The sequence below is a fragment of the Chelonia mydas genome, chromosome 5, assembly GCF_015237465.2.
Source record: "Chelonia mydas isolate rCheMyd1 chromosome 5, rCheMyd1.pri.v2, whole genome shotgun sequence".
Taxonomy (NCBI): domain Eukaryota; kingdom Metazoa; phylum Chordata; order Testudines; family Cheloniidae; genus Chelonia; species Chelonia mydas.
The window spans coordinates 12,758,634-12,777,507 of record NC_051245.2 but is presented as its reverse complement, the minus strand read 5'-3'; the positions used below and the strand labels follow the sequence as shown (position 1 = coordinate 12,777,507).

The 18,874-nt window shown below is 44.7% G+C and overlaps 1 protein-coding gene across 2 annotated transcripts in view; it reads right to left on the bottom strand.

Annotated features, from left to right (window-relative positions):
• Nucleotides 1-4,223: 4,223 nt before the first annotated feature.
• Nucleotides 4,224-18,874, bottom strand: part of RNF165 (ring finger protein 165) — a 112,334-nt gene continuing 97,683 nt past the window's right edge. Inside the window, exons 5-9 of one of the 2 annotated variants that reach the window (XM_043547369.1) lie at nucleotides 17,767-17,871; nucleotides 15,546-15,641; nucleotides 13,136-13,242; nucleotides 11,050-11,201; nucleotides 4,240-10,194 (exon numbers count right to left, since the gene is read on the bottom strand). In XM_043547369.1, coding sequence (XP_043403304.1) covers nucleotides 11,084-11,201; nucleotides 13,136-13,242; nucleotides 15,546-15,641; nucleotides 17,767-17,871 — 426 coding nt within the window. In that variant the 3' untranslated portion in view covers nucleotides 4,240-10,194; nucleotides 11,050-11,083. Of the gene's footprint in view, nucleotides 11,202-13,135; nucleotides 13,243-15,545; nucleotides 15,642-17,766; nucleotides 17,872-18,874 lie in introns of both variants that reach the window. The other variant, XM_037902775.2, reaches the window with a different exon arrangement.

Genomic DNA, 18,874 nt, shown 5'->3' with positions numbered 1-18,874 from the left:
GGTGGAAAGGTGCTGTCTGGTGAAAGGCGAGTTGCCGAACGTTCTGTGGACATGAAAATGAAACTAGCCTGAAACCTGTTGTAACTGACAGGTTCATTACACTCCTTTGCAACTTAGTTTATCCGCTGTAATACTTAGACTAGGTGATCATAATTATCCTTTCTAGACTTAAAAACCTACGGAAGTGGGTGCAAAATGCCGCCATTTTCATTTGGTAGCATTCATACCCATGCTGGATTGGCATAAGTGAAAAAAGAGGTGGACCAGCAGGTCCCTATCGTCCCAATAAAGGTGTCCATACAGGGCTCTTTAATCTGCAGGAAGATGTTAAAAAGACATAAAAGAACCAAATTCATTTTGATACCAACCCAAAAGGTTTGGTGGCTCAAAATTACAATGTAGGGGGGCCAGATGATGCTAGATACTATTCAGCATGAATAAGTGTTACTCGACAAATAGGCCCACTGACGTCGTGGAGGCTACTGGTGGAGTTAAGATGCTACTTCAGGTGAATAAGGGTATTGGAATTTGGCCCTATCTGCACTAACCTAATGGGCAGAAGTATTTTTTTCCCCCACACCACTTGCTTGTTACTATTTGCTGTCATTGGACAGCAGGATGTTATCAGCCCCACACCTAAAAGCAGCATCGATTATGTTTTGTTGCGGAGGTTTTAAAAATAAAATGACTGTGTTCTAAACTGAATTCTCCCAGTGCTATTACCCTTTCGAAGGACGTCAATAAGATCTCCACAGAGCAACTGAGAGGTTGAGATCCGGTACCAGGAGACCATTTTGCCTTGGGATTTGTGTTGCTTGAAAATGATACCACACCCACGCTCTGTCTCTGTCTCTGTCTCAGAAATGACAGCACAAGAAAGTACATCCAGCTTCTTCTTATCAAAATGAGCTCAGAGTAATTATGAAGTCAATAAAGCTACTCTGCTTGAAACTGGTCACAGCTTTATAGCCGAGGTCACGCTCAGGTTTCCTTATAAGCCCTATATTTAGCTCTCAAAGAGCTTCCCTTTTTCAGCACTATGATTCCCTAATTTGGTGTAGATTTGTACCTAAACCCATTTAGTAGTTAGGATTCATCAAGCCTTTATCCCTAGAATAAATATGAACATTGGATAATAAATTTTAATAGCTCCAGTCAATAACTTTGTATTATTCTCTCCCCAGCAAAAATAAACAGATTAATAGGATGAATGCTATAAAATTTATCAGGTAAACTATGTCATAAAGAAAAGGAGTACTTGTGGCACCTTAGAGACTAACCAATTTATTTGAGCATAAGCTTTCGTGAGCTACAGCTCACTTCATCGGATGTCCGATGAAGTGAGCTGTAGCTCACGAAAGCTTATGCTCAAATAAATTGGTTAGTCTCTAAGGTGCCACAAGTACTCCTTTTCTTTTTGCGAATACAGACTAACACAGTTGCTACTCTGAAATATGTCCTAAAGAATACTCTAGGGGGGCAGCCAAACATGCGTAGTGTCAGTGAGATTCACACTTTTTTTAGGCATTCCCTTGAAATGGTCCAAATACTCTTGATGCTGGGAGAAAGAAGTGAACACTCTTTCAGTGGGATATTGGGGGTGACCTGACTCCGAGAGTTATGTGGAGGGACACTACCTTTATCTGACTGCAGCAGCAGATACTTCTGTTCTCCAGGCCTCTTCGTCTTCGCAGTGGGGTGGGGGTTCTGCCAATACCCCCCCCGGAGCACCTCAGAAGATGTCTGGCTGGCTGCAGCAAGTCAGTGGCATTGCAGCGTTAAGCTCTCATGCTGCTTCTTCACCAGGTCTGGTGTTGCTGGCCCCTTCACGGGACTGGAGTAAGCTTGTCTTCATAGGCACTGTAGTCAGAGGGGGACTTATGCAGCTTTTAGCCATGAGGGCAGTAGGAGGCACAGGACAATGTTGAGTATTTCCTGCCTACCAGCCCTGTGTTCAGGGAGGTGGAGCCTGACTTTGGCTTGTCGGTGCTAAACCTTTTAGAGGGTGAAAGACAAGTTGGTTAATTAATTTCTCAACATTGTCAGCATCGTATTTCCAGGTTCCATTCAGGACCAGAAATGCAAACTACCAAAAGGCAGGTTTGCTCTTTAGGTATTCCCAGCATGCAGAGGAGACACCCGAATTACCCACCCTGGGGAATGGCCAGGATGCTCGCCTTATCTTGCACAAAAGAGCCAGTGTGCCTTTAAAAGCGGCCTAAGGAAACAAGGTTGAATGTGTGTCCCCTTTGATTCTACAATGTATCAAGAAGTCCTGAAATCTTCTGGGGGGGGGGGGGGTAGTTTTTTAAAAAAAAGCTTTTCTTCTGTCAGTTTTAGAAATAGCAGGAAAGTCTCATCTTCTCTGGCTCAGCTGAGGGACTCATGACAGTGACCTATGTGCAACATGCCTCTCTCAGCGCTTCATTACACAGATGAATCCCCTCTCGCCTTCCAGTCATTCATAGACTCCTGCAGACAACACAAAGCAGCCAAAAGCAGCAAAAGAAGGTACACACCTAACAGTGATTTTGTTCTAGCTCACTCACGCCCAGGCCACCCGTGGACGTTTTACTGGTATAACTGTGTGGGTTAGGGGAATGCTTTCTTCCAGTTACCGTTACAAGCCCCAGTGTCAACCCAGTTACACTGGTATAAAGGCAGCTTGTACCAGTCTATTATTCTTCTCCCTGTACTGGAATAACTAGACAGGATAAAGCACCTAGACTGAGAGAAAGAGAGCCGCACTGGGAGGGTTATGCCACTTTAACTATACTGGTATAAGACAGGCCTGTCGGGCTGGAGCCAAAGCTGGCTGGAGTCAATGGACAGTCTCTCACTGACTTCAATGGTCTTTGGAGCAGGCACACAAAAAGCCCAGACAGGCCGGTGGGTTTTACAGCTGACCAGAACTCTCCCTGCTCAGTTAAGAGTCCTTACAGCTCCTCGCTCTGGCGGCATCACTGACCCGATACTGTGCTCTCAGCACACATACTGTTCTATTTTTAGACAAATGGGAAGTAAAATTTTCTACTTACGGAAATTACCGTCTCGACAGACGGCGTTGGAAATGAGTCCACCTGGCGGGGCTGAGTCCCAGCGAAGTCATTGGGCCATAGAGCAGGCCTTTCCTCCACACAACTGGTACTCCATGGGGGAGAGGTGGCAGCTCCCTGTTTATGGGGAGGCGGAGGGATAGTGGGTGCACTGGGGGAAGATTACAAGACTAGATGGGAGGGAGGGAGCAGCTGGCTCCAGGCTGGGACTGAGGGTCCCAGAGGTTCCTACCTGGTCCTGGGCCTGTTCCAGCCCCTCTGGGTCCCACTCCTGATCCCAGACTCCAGCCCTTCTCCGTCCCGCTCTTGCCTCCAGCACCCTCCCACCCCAGCCATGTGCAACTTCCACGGTGGGAGTGCTAGCCCCCTGCAGCGTGGGCAGGGACACTAGGCTTCCCTTGAACCATTCTATCAACATTTTCCCACTCTTACCTGAGAGCGTGATCTCTTGGGACAAAATGGTCCACAGGCCATGTCTACACAATCTCTGGCCTGTCTGCGTCAACAAGGGCACTAACACGTGCTGGGGCCCCAGCCATTTGTGGCTGAGTTTTAATCCTCACACATTTTAGCCTCAGTTTTAAAATTTAATCAAAATTAAAATATTGCTACTAAGTTTGCCCAGGAACCTCTAGTCTCAGGACATACCAGGCAATTTTACAAAGGAGCACTTACTCCCATGAGTATTTTCCTTGACTCGTGGGAGTAAAGGCGGCAAGATGGCACCCCAGCCATGTGATGAATGGCACAAGCCTAATATGTGGCGTGGGGGGAATAATTTGCCCCAATTTCAAGTTTAACACAGACTTTCAGATTACTAAACTGCAGATTTTATGTTGATAATTTTACAGTCTATAGGCCCAGACCCTCAAAGGTATTTAGGCACCTAATGCCTATTGAAATCAATAGGAGATCTAAATACCGTTGAGGATTCTGGACCTTAGTGTCTTCCATCCTAAAAGAGCTGAAAATGCTTTCCAGACATCAACAGTTATGCAAAGCTGGGGCCCAAGTCAATGGGCTTTGGATCAGGTCCTGTATGCAGAGCTCACATCAGTGGAAATACATTAAGAGGGCCTGAAACATTATAGGAAAGGAAAGTAGAGATACAAAAGTAAAAGAAAGAAACCTACCAGAAATAAATAACTTCCACTTAGACCGGGAGGTGTAGTTAGCAATGCAATTCATTTTATTAGTTATAAATAAAGTACAAAAAATCCACCAAAAGTGAATCTAAGCATTTACACAATTTCTAATGTCTCTTCATTTCTTCAATGCACTATTGCTTTAATATTAATAATAAATATTTTGTCTAGCTTTCTTCTATAAAATAGTCTATGTAGCAAAATGTTGCACAGCACAACAGAACAGCAGTAGGATTACAAAAAAGGTGGAAAATCCTTTCACTTGCCCGTGCCATTAAAGGTGTTTTTATTTGTTTGTTTGTCCACGCATTGCTCTAGTTATCCCCATTACAGTCCGATGGTGCCCACGGGAAAAACAAAACCAGCTCCACATTATGGGTATGTGCACATTAAAGAATGGTGTGAGATGGAGGTGGACATGTTTTAGTCACAGTGACAAAGCAAGCTAAGCAGCACCTTTAAGGGACGGGGGAAAAAAAAGGCAATTAAGACTGTCGTGTTTTTTGGTCTCCCGTCCAAAATAAAATCACTTTGAAACAAATTATGGGAAAAACTGGCTCACGGCCAGGAAAATTTCTCAATTATTTTCTCACTGATATTCTTATGCAGTTGAACCGCTAATTATTGACACGGCAGTATGACTCAAGGTTAACATTTCCCAGCAAGGGCTCCCACCCTCCTGAGCTGCCTATTTGCTGGTTATGGATCAAGCCCATTTAAAAGTGCCCCTCCTTGCCCTGCTGTGGCTGCTGAGCTATTCACTGGTCTTGCTGCTGCTATGGTGCCCCCTCCTGGAATATGCTCTGTTTGAATTGACACCTCTGAATGGCAGATAGGCTTGGGATGAAGGTTTGTTTATCTGCAGTTTTATTAGTGGACCAGTATCTCAAGGGTGGAAACAATCACTTCTAGCAGAGCCCTCAGGGTTGTGATAGCTTGTGGTGATAGGTCTGTCACACAGTGTGTGCTGTCCCCATGCATTCAAAATACGAACGAGTTGTTTAGGATCAACAGTGGCTTGGGTTCATTAATCCCCTTTTTCTAACTTCAGTTAAGTTTTGGGGGTAAGGTGGGCTTTTATTTGGAAATGAACTGCCTGGTCTACACAAGTACCGTGCAGGATTTTAGGATTTAAAAAAAATTAAACTCAGCTGTCACACAGAAGAACAACCATTGTACAGAATTATCATCTTTACGTATATTATAGGTGACTTCTCTAATTCACAGGAAACCTACTTATACATATGTGTGTCCCCTCCTTAGTAGAATGCTTATATGACAAATTTCAACCCAAGAGAATTTGCCTTGATTACACTGAGTTACTCCTAAGGAATAACGGTTTCAAATGGAACACTGCCAAACCGTTATTTCTCTAATGCAGCTAGCAAGTCTGACCAGATTATACAGTGGTTGTCATAAAAGAATCAACATTTGCCAGCAGCTACCATAGTTTTCCTTCTACATACACCAGGAGACATCTAGTGAAATGACTGGCAATTTTTTTTAAGTGGCTTCTACTATTCTCCACGTGAACCAATTATATCAGACATCTAGGGTCACATTTTTTAGAGAAAGGGATTTCCCTTCTATGCCTGAAAAAGCATTGTGAAGATGCCAGCTGAAATTACTGTGTCATATTAAGTTACAACTTTTTGATGGGGAGAGTAAAAAATGGAGGGTGGGGATTTCAATACTTATTTATTTTTAAATGATTAAACAAACAATTTCTAGGCATCTTCAATTCCAAGCCCTAGAGGCAATTTATAACTGTTTCTAACCAGTGGTGCTGCTGTCACTGAACCAGCTGAGACACTTGGAAAAGTCAGACAATAAAATTACAGGTGGGGGTGGGGGGGAGTACTCTCAGACCTAATTCTTTTGCTGGATTCATGGGTGTTCATTCTACACAGTGGTCCTGCCACACAGGAGAAGGGGCCACACAGGCCACTTTCTGTGGTGCCCCAGTCTATTCGGTCTGCACCTGCAACTGCCTCTAGGGGGCTCCAAAGTAACAGCAACGTCCCTGAATTGGCTGGCAGCCACAGCAGAGCAATGGAGTGATCTTCAAAAAAGTGCCCTTCGTTAATCAGCACTCAAATTCCACCTAAAACTTGGTCACAGCTCCTCTATAATGGAAATCCTGAGAGGTCAGCCACTGCCACTGCACAATCTAGGGCCCAGTCGTGCTCCACTTCCCATGATGAACTCCCTGTCTTCAAAGGGACTTCCACACTTGGGCTCAGCCACAAGGTCGGGCTCCACACTTAAAAACACAGTTTGATCATCTCAGAGGGCAGCCCCTGTCTTTTGCCTCATCCCCTTTGAAATGCTTAGCTGGCCAGACATGTAGCATGCTGAACAAACCACCACCTCACACACGCACAGGCACACCAGACAACAGATACAGCAGGAAGGAGAAAGCCCACAAAAGGTTAGTTGAAAGGGAACCATGCAAGGCCAGCCTGAGCTCTGAGACAGTGGTCACCAGGCAAAAAAACAGATCCATGTGCCTGTTTCCCCGCTCATCCATTTGTTGGTCTTGTCTATTTAGATTGTAAAAAAATTTGGGCTAGGGTCTATCGTTCACTATGTATGTGTACAGTGCCTAGCACAAAGAGGCCCCAGTTTCAAGGGGCAGGAGGGAGGTAATCCAGGAAGTACTATAATACAAATAATAAAATATCCCCAAAAGCCCCCGCACCATGGCATCCGAGACGTGGCAGTTACAGCTCAGCCCTGCTGCCTGTCTCCTGCAAGCAAGTTTCATTGACTTCAATAGGGCTATTTATGGGAATAAGAGCGGCAGAACTGTGGCCAGATTTCCTCTTCTAAGTACAGGAGGAAATTCTGATATCTCAGTCACCACTGTGCAGTTGTTATTGGCAATCACTGGCTTTTTAATAGTGACCACTGCATACTGAGGAGGAATATGGCCTATAGAGACTCTCTTTCTAAAGGGGATAACCAGCACTGACCTGATTTGCTTTCAAATCCTAGGTCTATATTATGTTACGATGGTCCAGATGCTGCCAGCCCTCTGAGCAAGAAACTCCCATTGAAGACACCCCCGGGGGCTTGCGGGAGCCACCCCGATTATTTGGCTCTGAGGAGTGTTATTTTCCTTCAGTGCATACGGGCATAAGTGAAAGGATCACCACAGTTTGATTATGAGTGCAAATAATATTTATATATATATATGTGCTAAACACAGTCACTATATTGCAGTTTTCCACTATGTCACAGCATACAGAATCAAAGGTTTGCATGTTTATGGAATGTATCCAAGGTAACAGCACCACAGTAATACAGTTTGTAATCACACACCCTGATTGATTTTTTTTTTGACATGATAAGCTTTACCCACCCCCACGCCCCATGTTTAACTTTGTTTAAGTACCGATGCATGCAAAGCATTCCATTCCCAGAAACGATGCAAAAATGAGGTAATAGGAGTAATAAAAAAAATTAGTATTAATTTCTAAATAAATAAATTATAATTAAAAATGCAAAAACAACTATAAAAATAATTAAATAAGAACCCACAATATCTACAAGTTAGTCATAAATTATGATTGTTAAATATAAGGCATTTAAACTCACAAAACCCTGTAAACTATGTTTTGTTTCTAGAGATTTGTTTTGTTTTGTTTTGAAAAAAATCACTCTATTAGCTCATTCTACTCATACAAGCTATTTAAAGACAAGGGAGCCTGACACACCAAAATGCAAATTTCAGACGTTACAAGCTCTCGCGTGCCACTGTATCACTCACTCACACAGACCATGGAAGTTTGGTGCTTTCTTCACCGTTTTAAAAACTGTGCTTGTTCATTAGGCAAATAATAATACTTTCGCATAGACGTAAGAGACAGGGGTCGGAAGAGTTCACTTCCTCCCCACTGAATAGTTCATTCCAAGTCTTGAAAGGTTCTGAGCACCACCTGCAAGGTGCTGAGTAGCTGTAATTCCCATTCACTTCATTAGAGGACCCTCAGCCCCTCCTTGGACAAGCTCAGCACTGGCAGGACCAGGCTAGAACGCATGATGGATTACAGTGCATCAAAAGAGCAACATCTTGTTTGGCTCGTTCATATTATTTTTTAATGATGTATGAATCTGCTGCTGCTGGAGTGAGGCCTAGGCTATTTATTGCCCAAGGCCCTCAGCCCTTCTAATCTCAGGGCTCAGACCATCACGTTCAACAAGATAAAGTGGAAATGACCACACGTGTTCTAATGTCATCTTGAGGCAAAATTTAACAGTGCTAGAATTTTTCAGAGCAGAGTTTTGCAAGAGCGGTTACCTGCCCCAGTTATCTCGCCCCCACCCCCGACACTGTTCTCATCACACACACACACACACACAGGACGAGAACAGTGGTTCCGAATAAACATTTATAGATTGCATCTTCTTCACCTGCTCTTGTAAGTTATTATCTTTCCCTCCTCCCCACACCACTACCTGTGTCTAGCAAGACAGATCATCTGAAGAGATGGCGACCCTGGGCGAAATGACTGCAGTGAATTGGAGAGCCTTTCCGGTGCGAATGCTGATGCAGTCGATCGTCCCAGCCCTATCGTTAACTTTATTCTCCAGACTGGAAAAAATATATAACATGGGCGTCTGGGAGGTCAGCGTTTTCCAATTACAGCTCACAGGAATTCTATGATCTCTCCAAGGGTAATTTATGTTCATCTCCACTTACAAAACATTACTTAGCTCCTATGAAACAGGCACTCGTGGGAATGAGAAATCATCCTCCATATAAGCATCCTAAATACATGTTTCTGATTAAAAATCCTCTAGTCACTTTTTTGCTCCCCTAGTACATGAAAAATGTATTAAAAGCCTGGAGAATCTGGGCTGTTGATTCCAATCCTCCAGAGAGCTGTCAGATAAAGAAGACTGAGTAAAGAGTCAACATGCACTTAATTCAATGTCTCTCATGGCAAATAATCTGAAATGTTTATTTCAAGGGAATGTGGCTCAGAAAGCGCCATTATTTTCGGCACTTCATTGATTACTTTCTAATCTTTATTTTGCACATACTTATAACCGAGCTGGCCAAATTAGCATCCGTTTCATTTCAGAGTTCACGCCATACATATCTATTATATAGGTGTGGTTTTGTGCATGTACATGCATACATATCTACAGTTTAAAATTCAGACCAAGTAGTCAATTATCCCATACATCTAAATTCCCGTCCTGTACTGAAATTTTCACATTGTCAGCAATTTCTTATGTACAATATAAGACTGAACTATCCTGTTATTCTCCCCCGCTTCTTGTCATCAGAACAACTCGCTGAGATTTTCCCCAGCCAGGTATGAAGAAAAAAGTGGATTTTTAAAAAACCTGCAGAATTCCACCTGAGCTGTAATCTCCTCTCTTATTCTTGCTTTCTAAGCTACGAGATGCTGCTATTTCGTGTAAATCGCAAAAGGAAAGAGCAGAAGAAAGAAATTTAGTGCAGGATGCAACTTGAATCAATCCCTTTTCTCCTTTGCCTCCAGGAGCCTGAAAAGGAGGTTAGATGGCAGCACAGCTCTGGAGCGTTTAATTAGATCACTTGAAATTTCTTAGTCTGCGAGCCAAAGAAGACCATGAGATTAGGAATTTAATTGTAAGAAGGGCATGTTGGTTGTGTTCAGTTTTCCCCCTTCTGGATACCTGCCTTAGCAGAAAATATGGTTTGTGCTTTTGTTTTTGAGAGATGGAAGAATGCATTTCTCATCACATTGCAAGCATATTTCCAGGCCAATTAGTCCTCCAAAACACACTTGCAGAGTCTAACGACTATGACCAGCTTAATAGGTTCTCTTTCTCCAGCAAAGAGACAATGGATCTTTCACCACAGGTGGGGTGTCAAGTTAGCATCGGATACATCTTCTGCTGCAGAATTCTGGGCCTGGTCTGGAGAAATGTGGAACACCTGCAGCTCCCACTGACATCAACGGGCCATACAGATTGCAGGAGCCATTGCAATTGCACTGGAAGATGAGACAGTGGTAGGAAAAATTACAATGATAAAACACCAAGTGGCCCTCCTTGAATGCTGCACCCCAAAGTACATTGTTAAGCTATGGAAGCAGGAGAAGCAGAGTCAGTCCCAGGATCCTGCCCTATAGAAAGTGTCCAGCACCAGCAGATAAGCAAGAACAAACCTTCTCTCTATCATTTTGTTCACTTCAATCCGATTTTTTTTTTTAGGCTTCTCTAAATTAGCAACACACTGTAAACATAATCAAAGAAATAAACGCAGACGAGGCAAAGAGCACGATCCTTCTAACTGTAAACAGGAATTTGCTATTTCACCTCTTTCTTTTTTCCCCCCTAAAGGTGGGAAGATTTAACTTTTTTTTTCTTTTTTCCTCTGCCACATTTCAGTCAGGCACCAAAATAAGGAATCTATGAAAAAAATATTTGGTGGAAATTAGGTTAAGAGCGACATGTCCACCACAAGATGACTAGGGCACCAAACACAACATTTCTTAAGCTAACATGCTCCAGTTGCTGTCCACAGAAATAGCTAAAGACCCCCTAACATGTGTCTACTTATTCGAGAGGTATATATACAATCCTTGTGAAATCCAGGATTGACAGGCCAGACTAACCACACACTAGTTCCTTCATGTTCGATACTAAATCTTCTGTAGCACAGGGCCTTCTAGCTCTGGGAATACCAGCTCCCATGCATTGGACCAATATGGCTGTTAGGATCCTCTCCTACCACTAGATATTGTACCACCAATTTCTCCTTTTCGCTAATGTGCTTGCAGACTTTTCCTCTAAATCAAATGGCTCAGAAGGCAAAATTTTGCTGCAAGGGCTTATGGCCAAATGACCTGGTAAGGAAAATGGTGCACCGCATTGGTTCTTTCAGCTGTCAGAGCCAAGTTGTGTTTCAATGTCCACTCTGCAGATCGGGCACTTCTTGCTGGTTGCTAGCCACTGATCCACGCACACTTGGTGAAATAGATGCATACAGGGTAAACGCCTGCAAAAGAGAATCACATGCCTGTTACAGTGGGTGAAGTGATGTGCGTGAGGCAGGTGGAAAAGGGACAAACACAATCACGTATAGGATACAGAGAGGGAGAGAATCAAGCATTCTCCACTTAGTATGTTTATAGAGTCATGGATTTCAAGACCTGGTGGGGCCGTTATTACTATCTAGTCTGACCTCCTGCATAACACCCTAAGACAAAGAACCACACCCAGTAATTGCTGCATCAAGTCCACATCTTCTGTTTAAACTATGGCAACTCTTTTAGAAAGATATCCCGGCTTTATTTAAATAGGGATGGGAAAACCCGCCACACCCCTAGGCAAGTTGTTCCAATGGTTAACAACCCTCACTGGTAACATTTCTGGCCTCTCTATTTGTTGCAGTTCAGAATCGTTTAAGCTTGGCCATGCTGAGTGACCTGGATGGCGATTGCAAACACAGCCCTAGCGAAAACAGTCACCAGCTGCACCCAGCACCTTAATTCCAAGATTTTCAAAGTGTCCCACAAACACCCGTTTGTTTTATAGATACGGAAATTGGAGTAAAAAAATGAAGATCCAGTGCCTTTAACCCTTGTGCATATGCCCTGGTGTATGGAGGATGGCAGGAACTGCTCCCTGCATGGGACCACTGAAGGTGCACAGTGCCCCAGAAGAAGTACGTGGTGGGCACAGGGAGAAGATAGAGAGCCATGGCTCTCCAGGCAGCCTGGACTGGGCTCATCTGCAGAAGCAGGCTACCCCTTTCTGGAGTCAAGCTACCTCATTATGGAGGAGTCACAATCCCTTCCTCCTGCATTCGGTGCAGGTCTGTCCCACCCCGCACAGGGCTGCGCCTACATGCTGCCCGTGATTGGACCAACGTTTCAGCAGAATAGATGGGCACAGCCCTTACTCAGCTGGTGCAAGCCAGGAGTAACTCTGCTGATGTTAGTGCTCCGCTACCATGTACGCAGCATTGTTGGGAGAATAGATGCCGGCCCTGAATCTTCAGTCTCGTCACTTTACGTGTGGTGTTGGCTCCTACCCCACTTAATTGCCGCAATAAAATTTTGCTAGGACAAAACTGATATGCACAGCCAGTAATCTTACTGCAGGTTGCTTACTTTAGGGTACAACGGAAGGTCGCAGCTGTTCCATGCCATCTGCAACATTGTTGTGTTGCCATTCTCGCTCAGGGCAGCGGGAACTTTATGCCAAGAAACCCAAAATTTCCTAAGTGGCCGTGACCTGGCTTCCAATTTTGGGTGCTCATTTAAGGCTCCTAAAACTCTGGTTGCCGTCCCCCTCTAACCTCCCAAACACACATGCACTGAGCAGCTGGATTAAAGAGGAACCTGAAGCAAAACCCCAGATCCAAACGTCCCTGAGCTTGAAATCTAAGTCTTCATATAGCTACTCCCGTCATAAGGGGTTGAGTCCAAACTCCAGATGCAAACACCCCAGAACTACAGAGACTTGCATACAGATCGGAACTGTGTGACTTGCCACTGACTTAGCTATCTAACCTGGCTCCTGCCGTCACACAACTACTGATTGGCACTAAAATCTGCAGTGCTGTGGGCCTAAAAACACAGAGGCCCAGAAGTAGGTGACCAAAAGCAGAAGTCACTGTTGACAACTTTGCCCCAGTGCTGCAGCATAGCTCCCTTTAGCCACAATTTATAAAATGGACTTTGAGAGAATCCTAAAGACGTTCAGCTTCCTACAGACACCTGCACTCTGAGTATCAAAGGGAGCTCACCAGATGTGCAGTGATGTGCGTGAGGCAGAGCATTGACAGCCTGGTCTTAAAAACATACTCACACAGCGGTGAACGATTTCCAATAAAATAAAATCCAACCAAGCAGGAAATGAATGGAAGTAAGGTGGAGGCTGGGGGGGAATCTGAGAGCCAGAAAATCTCTGTGGGAAAGATCATACCTCACGTCTTCTCCATCTTCAAGCATAGACAGACAGATTGTGCATTTCTCATCGGTGTCCGACTCCTCCCCATCCCCCTTCTCAGCTTTGCCTTCCTGCGGTCTTCTCTGTGACAAGGTTAAAGACGTAATGTAATTACACAAGGAGAGACTATGACTCACTACTGTTCTCTACAGCTCTGCAGCTGGAGGATTCTGAACAGTAAGTGCTTCATTGTCAACTGAAAGGACCCACCAGGTTAGGGAAGCCTGCCCAGTCAAAAATCCACAGTGGGATGCATGCCAGTTCCTCCTCATGCTCCAACTGTCAAATTGTACCAGGAGAGGAAAGGCAGACAGAATAATGTCAGCGTCCCAAAGGAGCCAGGCAGCCACTTCCTCACGACTTCCATGATTAAAGTCACAGTCATTAATGTCACAATTAATGTCATGATTTATTCTTAGGTACTGGAACCTCCACAGTCTCTTGGGCATTTCCAGTGAACAATAACAATCCCAGTTCAACCCTCGGCTATACCAGCACAATTCCCACAGATGCTGTACCTGTACATCGCAGGAGATATCTGCACACCTATCCCTGCCACAGCTATTGTTGTTTCCTGTAGACTTTAGAAGTGTGAGCCTTTCTACACAACTCAGCATTCACTGCAGTAACTTCCATACCACTGAAAATACCCTGGTTCCTGGCCCACTGAAAGCAATTCCGGGCCCCAGGGCAGAACAGTCAGTGGGCCCCCATGCGCGCGCAAGCCACGGACGCGGTCAGCCTGACATTTAGGCAATGCTGCGGCTGCACAGCTGGCTGCGCTCTTCCGGCACAGCCAGGGTTTCCACATGCCCTCCCGGTAGGGTTGCCAACTGTCTAATTTTGCAAACCCAAAGACGCTTGCCCCACCCCCTGCTCTGCCCCTTCCCTGAGGCTACGCCCCATCCTGCACCTTCTTCAAGGCCCCGCCTCCTATTCACTCCATCCCCCCTCCCGCTGTTGCTTGCTCTCCCCCAGCCTCACTCACTTTCACCAGGGTGGGGCAGGGGGTTCCGGTGTGGGAGGGGGTGAGGGGTCGGGCTCTGAGAGGGAGTTTGGGTGCAGGGTTTAGGCTGGGGCAGGGGGTTGGCATGCAGGAAGCGGTCAGGGGGTCGGCGCTTACCTTGGGAGGCTCCCGAAAGCAACCTGCACACCCCTCTGGCAACAGCTCCTAGGCGGGGGGCCCAGGGGTCTCCGCACGCCAGAGCCTATAGGCACTGCCCCCCGCAGCTCCCACTGGCCACAGTTCCTGGCCAATGGGAGCTGCGGAGTCAGTGCTCGGGGTGGCGGTAGTATGCAGAGACACTCCCCGCTCCCCCCGGGGGCCATAGGGCCATTCCGGCCGCTTCTGGGAGTGGCACGGTGCAAGGGCAGGCAAGAAGCCTGCCTTAATTCTGCTGCACTGCCATCGGTGGCTGCCAGGGGCCCCTGAGCCCTTTTAAATTGCCCAGGCTGCTGGGCAATTGCCCCCTTTGCCCCCACCCACCCCCGTTGCCAGGCTTGCTGGTGCCACAATCACTCTGGAGTGACAACTGTTACTTGTCTTGTGATAATTTCAACAGGCCCCAATCCCATCGTGCTAGGTGCTGTACAAATAGAAACAGTGTCTTTAATGGAGCTCATTAAATGACAGCAGAATTCGGCCCATGAGCTTTTCCCATTGTTTTCCACAGTTTCCAGTTCCACTCACATCCCCTTTCCTGAGAGAGAATAATCTAAACCCAGCCCAGCAAGTAAAACAGAGTCAAAGTCTCAGGCCCCACTTTCCTTCCTCCTCCCTTGTAGATCTAAAATAAAGTGACCTCTTGGAGTTTTGATCACAAAATCTGGAGATATCACTTTTACTGAAGGGAAAGTGCAGATTCTCTCATCGCCGTGTGAGTCTTCCTCGCATGGGACTTGGACTCAGAAGGGACATACATGTACATCCGCAGCTTTTCTTGTGTGTGTGAAATCAGTAGGTGCTACACTTGTGTGCATAAATTACAACAGTTTATACGCGCGTGCGCGCACGCACACACACACACACATGTGAGCACTGAAACGGAGACTGCTGAGTGGGAGAAAGTTGAGCTACCCTGGCACTTTAGCCTACGATCCCCACAACACCTTATAACCAAACATGAGATGGGCCATAGGGATTCTGGATTTCAAATTCCTCCCATCTGGATCTGAGGCTTTGATTTGAGCCTCAATCTAACCTGAATTTGGCACGCGCACACACACACACACACACCCCAAGTTTCTTCCCATTTCCTATCCCTGAGCAATCCTGGGACAAGAATGATTACGTGTTTCTTTACCAGCTACACTCATTCCCTTAGGAAGCGAAAGTCAGACCTACTGGGAGAGTTGCCTGTAGACTCAACCCTGGCAGCTTCCTCACCTTTTTGTACTTGTGTGGGAAAGTGAACCTCTCGATTGTGTTCTGCACAGCTCCCCGGTTCACGCTGCCTAATCTGTCTTCCAGCTGCAGCAGCTCCTTAAGCAGAAAATATCCACAAGGCATATGACAATCTCCCAAGACTACCCCTGCAGATTCATTCTGCTTTGTGATGAACATAGAATGTAAGGTTCTTTCCTTACCATTTATTCAGAGAAAATATAATCTCATGTTAATAATACTATGTTTCACTTTCACGAAGTCTTTTATCATAAGAACATAAGAACGGCCGTCCTGGGTCAGACCAAAGGTCCATCTAGTCCAGTATCTTCTGACAGTGGCCAATGCCAGGTGCCCCAGAGGAAATGAACAGAACAGGTAATCAACAAGTGATCCATCCCCTGTCACCCATTCCCAGCTTCTGGCAAAAAAAGCTTGGGACAGCATCCCTGCCCATCCTGGCTAATAGCCATTGATGGATCTATCCTCCATGAATTTATCTAGTTCTTTTTTGAATCCTGTTATAGTCTTGGCCTTCACAACATCCGCTGGCAAGGAGTTCCACAGGTTGACTGTGTTGTGTGAAGAAATACTACCTTTTGTTTGTTTTAAACCTGCTGCCTATTAATTTCATTTGGTGACCCCTAGTTTTTGTGTTATTAGAAGGAGTAAATAACACTTCCTTATTTACTTTCTCCACACCAGTCATGATTTTATAGACCTCTATCATATTCCCCCTTAGTCATCTCTTTTCCAAGATGAAAAGTCCCAGTCTTATTAATCTGTCCTCATACAGAAGCTGTTCCATACCCCTAATCATTTTTGTTGCCCTTTTTTGAACCTTTCCCAATTCCAATGTATCTTTTTTGAGATGGGGCGATCACATCTGCATGCAGTATTCAAGATGTGGGCGTACCATGGATTTAGATAGAGGTAATTTGATATTTCTGTCTTATTAGCTATCCCTTTCCTAATGATTCCCAACATTCTGTTCGCTTTTTTTGACTGCTGCTGCACATTGAGTGGCTGTTTTCAGAGAACTATCCACAGTGACTCCAAGATCTCTCTCTTGAGTGGTAACAGCTAATTTAGACCCCATCATTTTATATGTATAGTTGGGATTATGTTTTCCAATGTGCATTACTTTGCATTTATCAACATTGAAGTTCATCTGCCATTTTATTGCCCAGTCATCCAGTTTTGTGAGATCCCTTTGTAGCTCTTCGCAAGCTGCTTTGGATTTAACCATCTTGAGTAGTTTTGTATCATCTGCAAATTTTGCCACCTCACTGTTTACCCCTTTTTTCCAGATCATTTATGAATATGTTGAATAGGACTATCCCAGTACAGACCCCTGAGGGACACCACTATTTACCTCTCTCCATTCTGAAAACCGACCATTTTTCCTACTCTTTGTTTCCTATCTTGTAACCAGGTACCAATCCATGAGAGGACCTTCTCCCATGACAATTAACAGACATGGACCCAAGCCACAGAATCCACACCTGGGTTTCTGACACTTAAAAGTCCAGGGTGTTTGAATCAACAGTTTTCTGCGAAGCCATTGTCTACAAATTAGTGATTTATAAAACATTAGTTAATTCTCAATTCACACCTGTGCAGTTGGTGGAGTCTTATCTCCAGATAGGAAAAATGAACCAGAGAAATTAAGTGACGTGTTTCTGGCCACCCATTGAGCCAGAGCCAAAAGGAGGACCCTGGAGCCCTGATACACAGGGCTCCTTACTGTAACTGTTAGACTTCATTGCCACCCAAATTGATATTAAAATTACATGTTTTAAAATAATCTGGACACAAATATTTTGCCAGATCAGTGCTACTGTTTCACAGTGCTAGTATGTTTCACAGAGAGGATACAAACTGGGACAAAGCTCCAAAACTGCCTGCCTGGATGCGTACCTGTAAAATCTGTGCTCCCCCCTGTTCTGTGCACCACACCTGGATTTGTGTGTGAACCACTAAGAGCCTGATCCGCACCCGCCCCACCCACCCACCCCCGAATGGGAATCTTTCCACTGATTTCAGTGAGCTTTGACTCAGACCCTAACTACATCTATTTAGCATTCCTGGACCTAGCACATTTATTCCAGTTTGGAACAGCTGCTCTATAGTGAACCGGTTTAAACATTTATGGCAGGACAGCTGCAGGTTCCAGGGGAAGGAAAAAGGGGTTAAACCATCATGTAAGCCAGAAGGTACCTACTTCATAACTTTCCCTTACGGCAGACGTGTGCCTGTTTGGATTTAGTCCCTGAAGAGCAAGTAACTGAAGCTGAGGATAAGGGTAGTTCCTGATTTCATGGACAACCTGTGCAGGAGGAGAAAGACAATCACCTGGGTTTAGCACATAAAATCCTGACTTCAAATCAAATTTTTCTAAAATGCAAAACTTCAGAGCAGACTGGCAACTAGTTTGAGGCCCAAAATGAAGATTTCTTTTAAAAACAAAGAAATCATAGAGTTTTTATTAATTAAATCTACTCTCAGTAAAAATACAGTTGTGAGAGGTTTTTTGTGTACAGTATGGCCAACCCTAGACATTCAAAAATCATGAGATCAGCTTAAAAATAATCAGCAATACATTTCAGGTTCTGTTTATTTTTCCTCTGGTTTTTAGCCATTTAAATAGCATTTGAGTCACATTTTCAAGCTTCTCTTTGAAACCAGGAGAACTAGAAACTTACTTTAAAGAAAAAAATGAAAGTTTGGATTCTCATGGTCACATGATTCCAGGAGCCAGAGGCTTTAAGAAAAAAAACAGACAAACCCCCCACCAAATATCACAAGACACAATAAAATTGCTACGGTTGGCAACACTGTGGATCAACATCCAAAACGCAACATCCTGCTAGCAGGAGAGTATCACTAAGGTTATGTCTACACTATCACTTTTGTCGGTAAAACTTATCGGTCGGGGGTATGAGAAACAGCACGAATGATTCTCAGAGACTTAGAGACTTTAAGGTCATAAGGGACCATCATGACCATCTAGTCTGACCTCCTAAAGCCCCTTTACACCACTCTGACACACCACTCTACAAAGGGATTAAATTAAATTTAAATCCACTTCAAGGCTGCTTTACATTGCCAGAATGGTGTAAACAGTGCTTAGTCTAAATGAGCATCAGGACCAATGACTCAAATTCTGCTCTCAGCTAAATAAGTATGAATCTGGAGTAACTCCACGTCAATGGAGTTAATCTAGATTTACAGTGATTTACCTGGGAGTGGAATTTACCCTAATATCTACAGTGGTACAGTGTTCCATATCTTTTCCATTCTGTCTAGATTTTGTGGGCCAGCTAGTGTAA